The sequence below is a fragment of the Conger conger genome, chromosome 5, assembly GCF_963514075.1.
Source record: "Conger conger chromosome 5, fConCon1.1, whole genome shotgun sequence".
In the NCBI taxonomy this organism is placed as follows: domain Eukaryota; kingdom Metazoa; phylum Chordata; class Actinopteri; order Anguilliformes; family Congridae; genus Conger; species Conger conger.
The window spans coordinates 66,296,044-66,313,543 of NC_083764.1; the positions used below are offsets into that span (position 1 = coordinate 66,296,044).

Sequence of the window (17,500 nt, forward strand, 5' to 3'; positions counted from 1 at the left end):
GCCCCCCGCCCTGCTGCCCAACCCAGGCCACGCCCCCCGCCCTGCTGCCCAACCCAGGCCACGCCCCCCGCCCTGCTGCCCAACGCCAGGCCACACCGCCTCTGGGTTCAGAGCCGCCCGGGATCTGTCTGTCAGTCTGTCCACCAACATTGTTACTGTGTCCATTAAGGCTTGACTGCATTTAAGGCACTGTGGATAAATCGTGAAGCATGATAGAGTTATAACAGTAAATGTCTTTGTGTGTGCGTGTGCATGTGTGCGTGCGTGTGTGTGTGTTTGTGTGTGTGTGCGTGTGTGGTGTGTGCGCGTGTGTGGTGTGTATGACACAGATGAGATCGTCTGGCCAGATGGGGATGATGCGCTTCCTGCTGATGCCCATGACCTCATCGCCTGGCTGCTCCGGCAGAACCCCCACGAGAGGCTGGGGTCAGGTCTGTTCCTCCCCAACACACACACACACACGCACACACACACACACACACACACACACACACACACACACACACACACACACACACACACACACACATACACACAGACACACACACAGAGACACACACACACACACACACACACACACAAGCACACACAGAGACACACACACTCACACTCACTCACTCGCGCACACACACACACGCACACACACACACACACACGCACTCACACTCACTCACGCACACTCACTCACACACTCACACCCCCCACACGTCGCAGTCTGTCTCCCCCTCCTGTGAAGACGGAATGGTGCATCCCTGTGCTGTGCCCTCCCTCCTGCAGGGGGCGCTGTGGAGGTGAGGAGACACATGTTCTTCCTGGGCCTGGACTGGAACGGCCTCCTGAGGCAGAAGGCAGAGTTTGTCCCCTTTCTGACCGACAAGGATGACACCAGCTACTTCGACAGTAGGGGGCGCTCTTTCCAGTGTGTGTGCGTGCGTGTGTATAAATGTCTGAGTGTGAGTGTATAAATCAGTGTGTGTGAGAGTGTGTGTAAATCTGTGCGAGTGTTGAGTGTTGAGTGTTGAGTGTTGAGTGTTGAGTGTTGAGTGTTGAGTGTTGAGTGTTGAGTGTTGAGTGTTGAGTGCTGAGTGCTGAGTGCTGAGTGCTGGGTGCTGGGTGCTGAGTGCTGGGTGCTGGGTGCTGGGTGCTGGGTGCTGGGTGCTGGGTGCTGGGTGCTGGGTGCTGGGTGCTGGGTGCTGGGTGCTGGGTGCTGGGTGCTGGGTGCGAGTTCACACATCTCTCTGCTGCCCCTCAGCTCGGTCTGAGCGTTACAAACACCAGGAGTCTGATGACGATGATGATGATGATGAAACCAACGATGAAGGCTCCTCCCTCGAGCTCCGCCAGTTCTACTCTTGGTCCCACCGATTCAGCCAGGTGAGGCCCTGACACCTGCGGCCCCTTCCTCTCCGAATTCATCCTCACAATCACAGTGAGGCCCTGACACCTGTGGCCCCTTCCTCTCCAAATTCATCCTCACAATCACAGTGAGGCCCTGACACCTGTGGCCCCTTCCTCTCCGAATTCATCCTCACAATCACGCACACAATCAGGCTCAGGCTCAGCCTCACCTGGCTCGTCTCTCTGCGCAGGTGTACAGCAGCTCCGAACACCTGACCACGCCCTCGAACCCCAGCCTGGCGTCCTCAGACCACAGCCACAGCGAGGACAGGGAGGAGCCCCCACCTGAGGCCAGAGGGGAGGGAGGGCGCAGGAACAGGTGAGGAGGAAACAGGAAACGGGAAGCAGGAAACTGGAAGCAGGAAGTGGGACGCGGGTAGTAGGAAGGAGGCAGGGACACAATGTATTATTTACTGTGTATCATACACCCGACCACCCTACCTGCAAGGGCAGCGGGGCAGCCGAGTGGTAGAGTTTGACAGGCTGGTTCAAGCCCCTGGTCGGCAGGTGACCCGCATCGTAAGATTGGATCCCTGGGGGCTTTGGAAGGCTGAATCCCAACGCGAGCAAGGCCCTTCACCCTACTCGCTACTCTCCACCCTGGCATTTCTCCCAGGGTGTCCATGGAAAAGAGAAACACGTTCTGAAACGGACCTCTCCTGGCTATTATAGGGTATTCAGGACAGTTTATCACACTGTATTCTGTAGGTGTGATGTGAAGGGACTGTGTGTGTGTGTGTGTGTGTGTGTTTGTGTGTGTGTGTGTGTGTGTGTGTGTGTGTAATGTGTGTGTGTGTGTGTGTGTGCCCCCCAGCCTGTCCCCCGCTGCTGAGACCCAGGGCTCTGTCGAGCTGCACGCGGCGGGACCGAGAGCGCAGGCTGCTGGCCATCAGCGCCTCCCGCAGTCAGGAGGTCGTACCGCGCATCACCGTCTCCAGCCAGGAGCAGGAGCAAGGTGAGGAAGGCTGGCTTCATCCTCATCATCACTGGCGCTATTGCCCCAAGATGGCTGTTATATGTGGCAACACCCTGTGCATCAGGGATCCTCAAATCACAGTCCTCAGGGGCTGAGAACAGCTGGTGTTCCACCCTCCCTTTACCTGGGAGTCAGGTGTGTTCACCCTCCCTTTACCTGGGAGTCAGGTGTGACCACCCTTCCTTTACCTGGGAGTCAGGTGTGACCACCCTTCCTTTACCTGGGAGTCAGTTGTGAAGACTTTTTGCGTCCCGCTAATTTGACCCTTTGGCAACGGCGGCCATTTTGTGCGTTCCCAGCTGCAGACTCGGTGCCCCGCCGCCTCCGTCTCCGTAGCAACAGCATGGGTGCCAAGCGTTCGCGCGGCCGGGAGCAAGAGGGGTCCCGTCAGCTCGCCCCCCCGCCGCACGTGCCCAGAAGCGCCCGGAGCCCGTCCGGGGGCAAGCTCCCGAAATCCGCCTCTGCGTCGGCCCTGTCACTGCTCAGCACCCCAGGTAACCCCCCAGTGCTGCTCAGCACCCCAGGTAACCCCCCAGTGCTGCTCAGCACCCCAGGTAACCCCCCAGTGCTGCTCAGCACCCCAGGTAACCCCCCAGTGCTGCTCAGCACCCCAGGTAACCCCCCAGTGCTGCTCAGCACCCCAGGTAACCCCCCAGTGCTGCTCAGCACCCCAGGTAACCCCCCAGTGCTGCTCAGCACCCCAGGTAACCCCCCAGTGTTGTAGTGATGCAAGCTGTGATATATGAGCATAGAGGTTAAAACCCCTAAAATGTCAGTTCATCTAAATATTTGGGGTCGTATCACATCACCTACCTCTCCTCACGTTCTCCTCACGTTCTCCCTACGTTCTCCTCATGTTCTCCCTACATTCTCCTCACATTCTCCTCATGTTCTCCCTACGTTCTCCTCACGTTCTCCTCATGTTCTCCCTACGTTCTCCTCATGTTCTCCCTACATTCTCCTCATGTTCTCCTCATGTTCTCCCTACATTCTCATGTTCTCCTCATGTTCTCCCTACATTCTCATGTTCTCCCTACATTCTCATGTTCTCCTCATGTTCTCCCTACATTCTCATGTTCTCCCTACATTCACTTCATGTTCTCCTCACGTTCTCCCTACATTGCCCTCATGTCCTCATCACGTTCTCCTCATGTTCTCCCTACATTCTCCTCATGTTCTCATGTTCTCCCTACGTTCTCCTTACGTTCTCCTCACGTTCTCCTCACATTCTCCTCACGTTCTCCCTACATTCTCCTCATGTTCTCATGTTCTCCCTACGTTCTCCTCACGTTCTCCTCATGTTCTCCCTACGTTCTCCTCACGTTCTCCTCATGTTCTCCCTACATTCTCCTCATGTTCTCCTCACGTTCTCCTCATGTTCTCCCTAAGTTCTCTCTACGTTCTCCTCATGTTCTCCCTAAGTTCTCTCTACGTTCTCCTCACGTTCTCCCTACATTCTCCTCATGTTCTCCTCACATTCACTTCATGTTCTCCCTACATTCTCCTCATGTTCTCCTCACGTTCTCCCTACATTGCCCTCATGTCCTCATCACGTTCTCCTCATGTTCTCCCTACATTCTCCTCATGTTCTCATGTTCTCCCTACGTTCTCCTTACGTTCTCCTCACGTTCTCCCTACATTCTCCTCATGTTCTCCTCACATTCTCCTCATGTTCTCCCTATGTTCTCCTCACGTTCTCCTCATGTTCTCCCTACATTCTCCTCATGTTCTCCTCATGTTCTCCTCACGTTCTCCTCATGTTCTCCCTAAGTTCTCTCTACGTTCTCCTCACGTTCTCCTCATGTTCTCCCTAAGTTCTCTCTACGTTCTCCTCACGTTCTCCTCATGTTCTCCCTACATTCTCCTCATGTTCTCCTCACATTCACTTCATGTTCTCCTCACGTTCTCCTCATGTTCTCCCTACATTCTCCTCATGTTCTCCTCACGTTCTCCTCATGTTCCCCCTACATTGCCCTCATGTCCTCATCACATTCTCCTCATGTTCTCCCTACATTCTCCTCATGTTCTCCCTATATTCTCCTCATGTTCTCCCTACATTCTCCTCATGTTCTCCCTACGTTCTCCTCATGTTCTCCCTACATTCTCCTCATGTTCTCCTCACGTTCTCCTCACGTTCTCCCTACGTTCTCCTCACGTTTTCCTCATGTTCTCACATTCTCATGCTCTCCCTACGTTCTCCCTACGTTCTCCTCACGTTCTCCCTACATTCTCCTCATGTTCTCCCTACGTTCTCCTCATGTTCTCCTCACGTTCTCCCTACATTCTCCTCATGTTCTCCTCATGTTCTCCCTACGTTCTCCTCATGTTCTCCCTACATTCTCCTCACGTTCTCCCTATGTTCTCACGTTTTCCTCATGTTCTCCCTACGTTCCACTCATGTTCTCCTCACATTCTCCTCATGTTCTCCCTACGTTCTCCCTACGTTCTCTCTACGTTCTCCTCACGTTCTCCTCACGTTCTCCCTATGTTCTCACATTCTCCTCACGTTCTCCCTACATTCTCCTCACGTTCTCCCTACATTCTCCTCATGTTCTCCTCATGTTCTCCCTACGTTCTCCTCATGTTCTCCCTACGTTGTCCTCATGTTCTCCTCACATTCTCCACACGTTCTCCTCATGTTCTCCCTATGTTCTCCTCACGTTTTCCTCATGTTCTCCCTACGTTCCACTCATGTTCTCCTCACATTCTCCTCATGTTCTCCCTACGTTCTCCCTACGTTCTCTCTACGTTCTCCGCACATTCTCCTCACGTTCTCCCTATGTTCTCCTCACATTCTCCTCACGTTCTCCCTACATTCTCCTCACGTTCTCCTCATGTTCTCCCTACATTCTCCTCATGTTCTCCTCATGTTCTCCCTACGTTCTCCTCATGTTCTCCTCACGTTCTCCACACGTTCTCCTCACGTTCTCCCTATGTTCTCCTCACGTTTTCCTCATGTTCTCCCTACGTTCCACTCATGTTCTCCTCACATTCTCCTCATGTTCTCCCTACGTTCTCCTCACGTTCTCCCTACGTTCTCCTCATGTTCTCCTCATGTCCTCCCTACGTTCTCCTCACGTTCTCCTCATGTTCTCCCTACGTTCTCCCTACGTTCTCCTCACGTTCTCCCTACGTTCTCCTCATGTTCTCCCTACATTCTCCTCATGTTCGCCCTACGTTCTCATGTTCTCCTCACGTTCTCCCTACGTTCTCCCTACGTTCTCCCTACGTTCTCCTCACGTTCTCCCTACGTTCTCCTCATGTTCTCCCTACGTTCTCCTCATATTCTCCTCACGTTCCATCCCTTGCAGACATGGAGGGCTCGACCCACGCCTCCTCTAGCCCCTCCTCCCGGGAGTCCTCCCCCAGGCGAGACCCCGCCCCCAGCGGCAGCAGGCTCCGCCCCCCCGTGGTGATCTTCCGGTCCGGGCGGCGCTTTGGCTTTGCACTGCGGGCGATCCGCGTGTACATGGGCGACAGCTCCGTGTACCGGGTGCACCACGTGGTCTGGGTGAGCTCCCCGCTGCTCTGCTCTTTCACTGGATGTGGAACTGCCCCAACTGCCCCGCTGCCCCACTATCCTACTGGCCCACTATCCCACTGCCCAACTGCCCCACTGCACAACTGCCCAACTATCCCACTGCCCAACTGCCTGCCTTCCCCTGATGGCACAGGGAGCAGAGACCATAAAAAAAGTGCAGTGTTTAATAATGTGTAAAATAATGTGCAATAATCTGTGGTGTTTCCAATCAACACCCGTTCCCTTTAATTGAACCCCACACCACCTTGTTCTTAAACTGTGTCCTGGCTGTGGATAACCGTCCCAGCTGCGCTGTGTGAGCGCTTCTGTTGTAATCGCTCGTTTGATTGGCTGTGCTGTAGATTGTGGAGGAAGGAAGCCCCGCCCACGACTCAGGCCTGCGCGCGGGCGACCTCATCACGCACGTGAACGGGGAGTCCGTCATGGGGCTGCTGCACACCGAGGTGGTGCACCTCCTGCTGAAGGTGAGTCTGATTGGCCCAAGGCCCCGCAGCACAACTCTGATTGGTCAATAGCTCTGAGGACCAAGAACACGGCTCTCCGATTGGTCCGTAGCTGTGAGATTGTGTCTTGGCGGAGTCTGATTGGTGGATGTGTCCTCAGAGCGGGAAGCGCGTGACCCTGCAGACGATGCCATTGGAGCACACGTCCATCAGGACGGGGCCCGCCCGCAAGCCCAGCTGCGGGGCCAAGATGGCGCGGCGCAAGAGGAGCAGGAAGAGGGACAGCCAGGAGCGGTACAACCTGCCCCCTGCACACTGACGCCTCGTAACATTACACACCTGCCCAACCCTGCTCCAGGGCTCTACTGCCCCCTGCACACTGACGCCTCGTAACATTACACACCTGCCCAACCCTGCTCCAGGGATCTACTGCCCCCTGCACACTGACGCCTCGTAACATTACACACCTGCCCAACCCTGCTCCAGGGCTCTACTGCCCCCTGCACACTGACGCCTCGTAACATTACACACCTGCCCAACCCTGCTCCAGGGCTCTACTGCCCCCTGCACACTGACGCCTCGTAACATTACACACCTGCCCAACCCTGCTCCAGGGCTCTACTGCCCCCTGCACACTGACGCCTCGTAACATTACACACCTGCCCAACCCTGCTCCAGGGATCTACTGCCCCCTGCACACTGACGCCTCGTAACATTACACACCTGCCCAACCCTGCTCCAGGGATCTACTGCCCCCTGCACACTGACGCCTCGTAACATTACACACCTGCCCAACCCTGCTCCAGGGATCTACTGCCCCCTGCACACTGACGCCTCGTAACATTACACACCTGCCCAACCCTGCTCCAGGGCTCTACTGCCCCCTGCACACTGACGCCTCGTAACATTACACACCTGCCCAACCCTGCTCCAGGGCTCTACTGCCCCCTGCACACTGACGCCTCGTAACATTACACACCTGCCCAACCCTGCTCCAGGGCTCTACTGCCCTGTAGGCCTCCACTCCAACCCTAACAAAGCCACACCCCATTCAACCGCTCGAGATCTCTTCAAGCTGTGAAGTCACACACAGCCATTGGGCAGCCTGCAGCCTGCAGCCTGTAGCCTGTAGCCTGTTGCGTAGTGGTTAAGGTAAATGACTGGGACCCAGAAGGTTGGTGGTTCAATTTCCAGTGTAGCCACGATAAGATCCGCAAAGCTGTTTGGCCCTTGAGCAAGGCCCTTAACCCTGCATTGCTTAGTCTAATCAACTGTAAGTCACTTTAGGTAAGAGCTGAAAAAGAACTTTTTCGTAAAATGAGTTGACATATTCAGAGACGACAGGACTGTATTTGTAGATCTCCAGAAACACAGTTGGGCAGCCTCACTATAGAGTATTTTAGGATTAACTGAATCTTGCCTTCTGTGTGCGTCTCTGTTGTGTGCGTGTGTGCGTGTGTCTGTGTGTGTGTGTCTGTGTGTGTGTCTGTGTGTGTGTGTGTCTGTGTGTGTGTGTGTGTCTGTGTGTCTGTGTGTGTGTCTGTGTGTGTGTGTGTGTGTCTGTGTGTGTGTGTGTGTGTGTGTGTGTGTGTGTGTGTGTGTCTGTGTGTGTGTGTGTGTCTGTGTGTGTGTCTGTGTGTGTGTGTGTGTGTGTGTGTGTGTGTGTCTCTGTGTGTCTCTGTGTGTCTCTGTGTGTCTGTGTGTGTGTCTGTGTGTGTCTGTGGTCCCAGGAGGAGGCGCTCTGTGGTAAAGAAGTTGACTCGACAGACCAGCGTCTCCCAGCCCAGCCGCTCCGCCACCCTGCAGCACTCCCTGTCCTCCAGCGAGAGCGGGACGGGGTCGTCTACGCCCTGCTCCTCCCCCCGGGCCACGCCCTGCCGTAGCCCCGCCCCCGACCAATCCTGGGGTAAGTCTCTCGCACCCTGAATCTGCGGGGCTAAGAGCCAAATCCCCCACCGTCCAGCGGGGCTAAGACCCCAGAACCCTCACCTGTCTGCTCATGGCCTTGTGTGCTCGGTGCCGTGGTGTTTCTCATCCTTCTCCTGCAATACGACGATCGGCCACTAGAGGCAGTGTAGGCTGCATGTTTATGGGCCAGCACCAGGGATCGCAATGAAGCACACTTCAGCATAGAAATGCTGCAGCACTACAGACACTGCGGCCTGCTGAGTTTAACATCTCTGGTCAACAAGCTGACCACTGGGTACGGCTGAATGTCTGTGTGCCTGTGTGTGTGTGTGTGTGTGTGATGACTGCATGTTCATAGTATGCAATGTCTGTTTCTGTGTGTAGTGTATGTGTGTGTGTGTGTGTGTGTGTGTGTACGGTGTGTATGTGTGTATTTATTTGAGTGTAACATAGCCCTCCCTCCCCCTCCTCCTCCTCCTCCTCAGACTCCAGCCCTCCCCTGAGCTCGTCCCCGGGGTGGAGCTCCCCCGGCTCCCCCGGGTCCCCCGTGGCGCGGGTGAGGCCGCGGTCTCTGCAGGGCCTGGGCGCCAAGCTGAGCGGCTCTCCGTACTCCCACTGCAAGAGCATCGCCATCATCCCGCCATCGCCGCTGGCCTCCGCCCCGGGCCCCGGCCCCTGGCCCCCAGAGGGGGAGGGCCCCCCGGCGGTCCGGCGCAGCAGCAGGCCCCGGGAGGACATGGCTGCGCTCCTGGCGGTGCGCCGGCTCAGCCTATCGGAGCGCCGCGACTGCCTGAGGAAGCAGGAGGCCGTGTGGGAGACTCTGGGAGACGGCCACGCCCAGCCAGGCCCCGCCCCCGGCTCTGATGGCCACGCCCAGCCAGGCCACGCCCCCGGCCTGCGGGCTGAGCACAGGGCCAGCACCGTCCTGCACATCACTCTACAGAGGAGCAGAGAGAGAGGAGCAGAGAGAGAGAGGAGAGAGAGGAGCAGAGAGAGGGGAGAGAGAGGAGCAGAGAGAGAGGAGCAGAGAGAGGAGCAGAGAGAGGAGCAGAGAGAGAGAGGAGCAGAGAGAGAGGGGAGCAGAGAGAGAGGGGAGCAGAGAGAGAGGGGAGCAGAGAGAGAGGGGAGCAGAGAGAGAGAGGAGCAGAGAGAGAGGGGAGCAGAGAGAGAGGGGAGAGAGAGAGAGGGGAGCAGAGAGAGAGGGGAGCAGAGAGAGAGGAGAGCAGAGAGAGGAGCAGAGAGAGAGGAGCAGAGAGAGAAAGCAACATGAGCTGTGAGAGGGGGCAGGGCCAACTGGAGCACTTCCTGTGAGACAGCAGGGAGGGGCTACTGACAGGAGGGGGAGGGGCTACTGACTGGAGCTGTACCAAAGGAAGGGGGAGGGGCTTATTTGAGGCATAGTCTCAGCACAGGAAGAGAAAAGCTCCTTAAGACCAAATGCACTGGTACAATGCAAGTCTTAATTTTAACCTTTTTATTGCCCTTTTCTGTTTCCTTTTAATAATGATAATAATAATAATTGAGTGTATACTTGTGATTTGGCTGGTCAGTGAAGGTCTGGTGGTACAGAACTGTTCATCTTTATTTCGGACGTGTGGTGAAATTCAGTGTTTTTTATTTTTTTTAAAGGAAAATAATGAGAGAATGTTTTGAAATGCATGATTTATTGTAGGATGGGGGTGTAAGGCATAGTGCTCAGCTTTGGGACGGTGTTTTATTCATTCTGCACCAAGCGTGCTGTCTGTGGGTGAACACACCCCCTCACAGGGGCAAGCCTCACTGGGAACATGTTCTGTGTCTGATACGTGTGTTAAAAAAACATGCCATTTTCACCAAACCAAATTAAGCCTTTCATTAAGATTAAGGGCTCCAGGTACAAAGTACATCCCTGCCTCAGACTAACCTCTCATTGGTACAGTAATGCATTTAATTAAAAGGTTTATTTGCCTGGAGCAGGTTTAGGAGGTGTGGCTCACTGTGTGTTTGTGTTTGTGTGTGTGTGTGTGTGTGTGTGTGTGTGAGGTTGTGCGGAACCTATAAAAATGTCACATGACTGTTCTCTGTCCATCTGTCAAAACAGGAAGTCATTTCCACCCTCTGCACCTTCAACAGTCACCTCTGTCCTTAGTGTACTCATCCCAAACTCATTCCCCTTTTAAGTCTACTCAACCCTGCATCTCTACCTCTATCCTCTTACACAAGTGTACTTATCCCAAACTCACCCCCCTTTAACAGTCTTTCACTGTTTACAGAATTCCTGTCTTTACTACTTGAAATGAATCAGCGTTTACAACCGAGGAGGCCGAACGGGTTCCAAACCATCCTCCTTTTACTGATTACGGATGTCTCTGCTTAGAGCTGTGTGTGAGTGTGAGTGTGTGTGTGAGTGTGTGTGAGTGTGTGTGAGTGTGTGTGAGTGTGTGTGAGTGTGTGTGAGTGTGTGTGAGTGAGTGTGTGTGAGTGAGTGTGTGTGAGTGAGTGTGTGTGAGTGAGTGTGTGTGAGTGAGTGTGAGTGAGTGTGTGTGTGAGTGAGTGAGTGTGTGTGAGTGAGTGTGTGAGTGTGAGTGAGTGTGAGTGAGTGTGAGTGAGTGAGTGAGTGTGAGTGAGTGAGTGAGTGTGAGTGAGTGAGTGAGTGTGAGTGAGTGTGAGAGAGAGTGTGTGAGAGAGTGTGTGAGAGTGAGAGAGAGTGAGAGAGAGTTTTACTGCACTGTGGTGAACCTGCTGCGCGCTCACTGGGACTGACTGCGACTGGCCGGGCTTGTGCACACGCTGCCCAGGAGCTGGGCAGAGCGCACCTGTCTCAGGTGGGGCACAGGTCCCTCCCATCTTCAGATGTAAAATACGCTTAAAGGCTGCTATTAAACTGAAATTGTCAGCTCGATCATATTTGTGTTCGGCCTGTTTATTTATTTCTTTATTTATTTATTGGGGGCATTTTCCTCTGACACTTCAATGAGTCTGACTAGACCTTTGACCTTTGACCCCTTTTCCTTGAGCAAAGCGTTCCGGTTTCCAGCTGTCCTCATACAGGGTACTGTGCTGCACACACTGAATTAAAGATGGGTGTTTTTCTTCGCTCCCGGAAGCTAACGTCCAATCAGGGCAGTTCTCAGCCAAGACGCGGCATTCCTTACCTGTGGCGTGCGTCACCGAGAGGCGGACTGGAGAGGAGAGGAGGGGGTGGGTTTTTTGCGGCTGTATACATTCAAAATCTTTCTTATGGCCAGATTCTGCTCACACCCATATATCACCTACCCCAGCTTCAATTTGCCTTGTTAATGAGAGAGGTCAGAGGAGAAGCGCCAGACTGGCCAAAGCTGACAGGAAGGTGACAGTAACACAAGTAACCGCACATTACAACAGTGGTATGCAGAAGAGCATCTCTGAACACACAACGCATCATAACTCTTAAGTGGATAGCCTACAGCAGTAGAAGTCTAAAACGTAATACATACCAAAAAACGTGCTTTCAGTATATAAGTGCATATTGAAAGGGAATACCCAATTCTAAATAAAAACTAGATTCATGTTTTCAGCAAGAAAGTATCCTGTTTGCTCAGGCATTGTGTGTGTGTGTGTGTGTGTGTGTGTGTGTGTGTGTGTGTGTGCGCGCATGCTTGCGTACGAATCTTAAATTAATGGATTGTTGCGCACACACATGGCTGTTTACCTTTGGTTCACATTTGGAATTTCATAATTTGCTGTTTTAATGTTACCAGATTCTTTTAATAAATGTTCAGCTCTTCCTCTGTTGAAATTGTGCCAATGACTGTACGAACTTGGGCACAGGGGATCACCGCCATAACTAAATCAACTGCTCCGTATTGCCAGGTTACTGGTGTAGGTTAACTAGCAAACAGCACCGTCGACTTTGGCGCCACGGTCGTGGATTCCGACTTTTGCCGACTTTGTTCGTTAGTTTCCGCTCTAGTCGGGTCTGGTCCCCACATTTCTATATCCCAGCTCCGTGCGGTGCTGGAACACGGCAGTGCAGGGAGGTGAAAGTTATGAGCTGTGAGAAAAGAGACATCTAGAGAGAAACGAGAGAACGGGGGAAACGGTCACAGTTTGATTCGACTGTTAACGCAGGTAGCAGTTCAAGCAAGCCAAGCTTTTTGTTCTGTCATAACGCCAAAGCTTCTGTGTTAACTTCGAGAAATCTGGAAGTGTGGAGAAAGATTTTGTTGCGGGTGAGATTTTGAAATTCTTTTCACATTTCAGTACGGATGTAACCTTTGCCGAACTGTAAAATTGTGGAGAGCTTACATTGACGACCTATGTTAGGTAGCTTGTGCTGCAGACTTTTAGTTATTTGTCACATTTTGTGGATGGGAAGAGTTTATGAAGCTAGCTTAGTCACGGAGATAGCTCCGCAACTTGTAGCTGTGCGTTCACAGTTCAGCAGTTCGCTCGTGCTGAGGTCTGAACGACGGTGCATAGACATGTCATGCATATAGCACACATTATTGGCACTGGAACTAACCAAGTGTTAAGGGACATTATTGCTTAACGGGAACCGTCGCGATAGCTCGCTAGATTGGACACATTGACACATGGCTGGATAACCTTTCTGTATTATAAGGTACTTCCAAATAGAAACCTGGATTTGAGAATGTAATGAGGTAACGAGAAATTCGAGAAATGACTGACCTTAAATTTAGCTTGTTAGCCACTTTAGTGGGGGGTATTCTCGCCAACATCTGTGTAATCCTTAGCTAGCGTAGTCAACATGAGAAACTCGCATCCAACAGTTACAAGACGGTCCGATATTACCTGAATAGCATACAGCCTACAAATGACGTGTAGTGTTTGGTTTTAGTAACACATTTAGGCAGATTTTGAAGTTCATCGGATAAAAGTTATGCGAAATCCGGGTTGACCACTTTACGCTTGACGGCAAACCTCCATTAGACTTGCTTTGCTGCTAGAAAGGGGATAACGCCGTTAGAATGAATACACAATTTCCATTGATGTCAGTCTCAACGCTATTTTCATGCTTTAAACACGAAATGGCACACTCACACTATGCATTCCTTATTTTGATATCTTCTGGAGGTTGGAGGCTGAATCTGGTTCAGTGTTCATTTTAAATATTCGTTAAAGTTGAACATTTCTCGGCCAAAACCAAGCCAATTGTACATTCGTAGCCTACATAGGACCGGGATTCGGTTAGGTGACAAGGTGTCTGGGCTCGGAGACGACCCCGTCGGCTGAGTGGGCTGGAGACGGCGCGGATGGTCTGCGTTATTCTAAACGATCAGAGTAATCAGCCCGTATTCCCTGGAGACAGTTCCCATATGACCCCCGTTATATTCAAAGAAACAAGTGACAATTGGAAGTATTATAAGTATATATTATAGTGCATTTTTCAGTTACACGTATTTTAATAGGCGTTTTCTTTCACAAGAATAGGCTAAATTTCAAATTACAATTTTACTTTTAATGTCGCTTTCTCTTCGCAGTGCCGTCTTCTTTACGTTTCCAATTGTCCGCCTCTGCTGTCGGTCGAAAGTGAAACAAAATGAGTAAAAATCTGTTAATGCAGAGCCAGAAGATTGTAGCGAAATGTTATTGAAGGTACGATCCGGCTCATTTAACTCACCTGGACAGACGCCACTGATCTGGCGCACAGCGTTGTGTTCATAATGCAATTCTAAGGTTAATAATACAATATAAAGGACACGTTAAAATAGTCCTACTCACATTTTAAAAAATGAAGCAAGTGTCGGTCTGAAAGTATCCAAAATGGAACAGAAGTTATGAAGATTGACTGGCAGTTGGTTTTTCTCAATTTTGGGGGGGGGGGGGGGGGGGGGGATAAAAAAGGAAAGCTTTGTGCACTACGTGACAATAAAAAAAATCGGATCACATTGATTGCTGTTGCAACGCAAATGTAAAATTAACGTGCTGCCTGGATGCTGGTAATCCAAGTGTAAAGAAGGTGGAGTTAGGCGGTCGGACGCTTGATCGCTGCCTAGATACATTTTCTAATATTAGAACATTTCCTTGATTTGTTGGAGCCACTGCACATCACGTGGTTCCATGCCGACCAATTGGAGTCCAAGAGACCGCTTAGCTTCTCTTCTCCCTAGCAACAATGACTTTCCGTTATTTATTTATTTACTGCGCGGACACTCCGGTGAAAAAAGTGCTCACTCTAAACTGGGAAAGTGAGGAGAGGGGAAAACGGGAGAGATGAGAACAGATCTGATGAAAAACACAAACGTGGGAAACCGTCCTTGCCTCCCTGTATGTGAACGCAGATGATGCTCGCCTCTTTAAGTTGTGGAAATTGTTTGGTGGCACTTAGAATTTAATTGTATTTAAAATGGGGAGACTTTTTTTGACAGCAAGAAGACCATGACAGTGGAAAAAGTACGGAGAACACGGGGGCGATTCGACCATGTTGTCAGCGAGGTTCAGTTGAAATAAAATGAGGGTGGGCGGGGGGGGGGGGGGAGGTAGAGATGGATTTTTTCAGAGTGGGGGGGGGTGTGCGATGGCGTGAGAATGCCAGGCTGTGGTTGGGCCTGCCGGTGCCACGTGTCCCCCCCCCCCCCCCCCCCCCCTTCTTTTCCGGATGGAGGCAGTTGGAATTGCAGTCCTGCTGTGCGGTGCCGGTCCAGTTCTCTGTGCCCAGAGGTGGGGGGTGAGTCTTACCCTGCAAAGTGCCGTCTGTGTGCGTAGTCTTCACCCCGAGTGTTGCTGCCTCCCGTCCTGCCTCTGGAAGGGGGCGAAGCCGGGCGAGCTCCGTCTTCCTGGGTCCTTGTGTGAGCCGCGTGCCGTTTTTCACCGGGGCGAAGACGCAGTTTGGGTGCAGGGGAAGGTAGGGGTCAGGACTAGTCTGTAATCCGGGGGATGCTGAAGAGTGCCCCTCCCCCCGACATCCTGTTGGGGGCGATGCCCTGTATGGGTTTTCGGAGTGAAAGTGTCTGCACTTTTAGCAGGATTGTGTCGTTTTAGAGCGCGTGCTACCGTGTCGTTGCTGTGTCGAGCTTTTGAAGACCAACCTCCATTTTGAAGGTCGGTGTGTGTTATGTCGGTGACTGTGCGTTTCGTTTCGTTCCGATTACGGGGCGGAATGTCGTCCGTAAAACACGCCGATCCCCTCCCACTCCCCACCTGAACTCCAGGTGTTCTCCCTCTGTCTCTCTCTCCCACTCTCCATTTTGTGACTCATCGCTTTGTAAGTAAAGCTTCTCTCATCTTAACGCTCGCAAGGCGGTCTGCAGAAACATGGCGGCTGTAGCCCGCCCCCCCCCCCCCCCCCACACACACACACACACACAGACACACACAGACACACACACACTCACACACACACAGACGTACCATAAGCCTCCAGCTCCTTCCGTCACCCCGCTCATGAATCGGCAAAACCCCTCAGCACCACCGCTGGCCCACGCAGGGCTCTGCAGCCCCCGGGTCTGAGAGAGGCGCGGGTCGGGGCCGCTGGGCTGACTGGGGCTCCCACCCTCTCATCCCTCGCGCACACCTGCACTGCGTCATTTCGGGGGAAACCCGGGCTGAGTTCCAGTGTGCACCAGAATTTACGGTTCGTCCCCGAATGACGGAGGTCCAGGGATGATTCGGGGGTGGGACAGGGCTTTGTTTTGGGGTGGTCCACGGAACCATCGCCCCAGTGGCGCGGAGCTGCCGGTTCTGTGGAGCTGCCGGTTCTGTGGAGCTGCCGGTTCTGTGGAGCTGCCGGTTCTGTGGAGCTGCCGGTTCTGTGGAGCTGCCGGTTCTGTGGACCGGCGAGCCGATCGGCTGGTTCGGCCGTTAGAGTGACTCAGTCCTAAAGAGAGAAGATTCTGGAACACAGCAGCCTGGCCGCTGGAAGGCTGCAGTGCCTCACGTCGTGACAGGAGTACCGTTTACTGCGGTGCCAGAGGTTGGTGCACACAAGGCGGGTTCTTCTGTGGCATTTCTCTGGTAAAGGAATGGCAAATGCTTGGAGGGTTTGAGAATAGAATATCAGGATCTCTCTGGAGGAAATACCCGATGCCTGTTTCAGTGTATATCACGCGGGTGCTAGTTTGTTTGTCTTTAGCACAAGTGATCCGTTCAGTAGTAATGCTGAACCCGGTGGTGTGGTTCCTCTGGTTCCGCGGGTGTGGTTCCTCTGGTTCCGCGGGTGTGGTTCCTCTGGTTCCGCGGGTGTGGAATGAGCCAGTCTTCTGACACGGACGGCTGAGTCGAATCCGTGTGGAGGATTCAGGAATGTGTACGCCGGGCGGTGAGGGAAGGGGGTCGGATAATCCCGGCCCGTTGTTGGAATTCTCTGGTTTCCTGGGATTTCCTCCTCCGTCTCCGTCTGGGAATGCCGACGCGGAGGCCTGTGCCAGGCCGTTCTGCGACGGTACGGTTCCGGACGGGAACGGGGAGAACCCGGGAAGCGTCCGCGCGTTCTCCTCGGGAATGAGTCGGGAATGAGTCGGGAATGCCGGCTCAGAGATCCCGATCCGGCGGGAGTACTGCGCTCCGCTGTACCGCCAGCGCGTGGGGCTGTTCTGATCAGTGTTGCACCACTTAACATGTGCACAGCCTTACGTCCTGTGTGTGCTGCTGTACTGCTCCAGAAATGCTGAAAAGTACCTTCAGTATCTCCTACAAGGCTTTCTGCCCAGCGCTGCTTCTTCACCACTCTTTATCTCCAGCAGTGCAGTTGTTGCTGTCGTTGTATTAGTCATAAGACTTTGCTGCTGTTTCTCTTCCAAACTCTTTGTTCTGTGTTTTCACATTTGGACCTGTTTGCATGTAGAACAGGACCTGTATGCATGTAGAACAGGACCTGTATGCATGTAGAACAGGACCTGTATGCATGTAGAACAGGACCTGTATGCATGTAGAACAGGACCTGTATGCATGTAGAACAGGACCTGTTTGCATGTAGAACAGGACCTGTATGCATGTAGAACAGGACCTGTATGCATGTAGAACAGGACCTGTATGCATGTAGAACAGGACCTGTTTGCATGTAGAACAGGACCTGTATGCATGTAGAACAGGACCTGTTTGCATGTAGAACAGGACCTGTTTGCATGTAGAACAGGACCTGTTTGCATGTAGAACAGGACCTGTTTGCATGTAGAACAGGACCTGTTTGCATGGTGGGGCGGGTGGCTTGGCTGGAATGGGCTGTGCTACTCTGACATCGGCTGAAATGAGGTCGTTAGATGTTGGAATATTAGAGGGTTTTAAATCGTATCGCTGGCTCTCATTGGCCTGAAG

The 17,500-nt window shown here is 52.8% G+C and overlaps 1 protein-coding gene across 1 annotated transcript in view; it reads left to right on the forward strand.

The window, feature by feature from the left end:
* The window catches only part of LOC133128998 (microtubule-associated serine/threonine-protein kinase 3-like), a gene marked incomplete at its 3' end in the record, with an annotated part of 37,658 nt that extends 28,302 nt beyond the window's left edge, over positions 1-9,356 (forward strand). The window contains exons 31-41 of the mRNA XM_061242803.1: positions 330-431; positions 778-900; positions 1,253-1,374; positions 1,590-1,707; positions 2,120-2,353; positions 2,674-2,868; positions 5,686-5,885; positions 6,257-6,379; positions 6,519-6,652; positions 8,089-8,264; positions 8,752-9,356. Of these exons, the coding sequence (XP_061098787.1) occupies positions 330-431; positions 778-900; positions 1,253-1,374; positions 1,590-1,707; positions 2,120-2,353; positions 2,674-2,868; positions 5,686-5,885; positions 6,257-6,379; positions 6,519-6,652; positions 8,089-8,264; positions 8,752-9,356 (2,132 nt within the window). The remainder of the gene's footprint in view (positions 1-329; positions 432-777; positions 901-1,252; positions 1,375-1,589; positions 1,708-2,119; positions 2,354-2,673; positions 2,869-5,685; positions 5,886-6,256; positions 6,380-6,518; positions 6,653-8,088; positions 8,265-8,751) is intronic.
* Between the last annotated feature and the right edge of the window lie 8,144 nt (positions 9,357-17,500).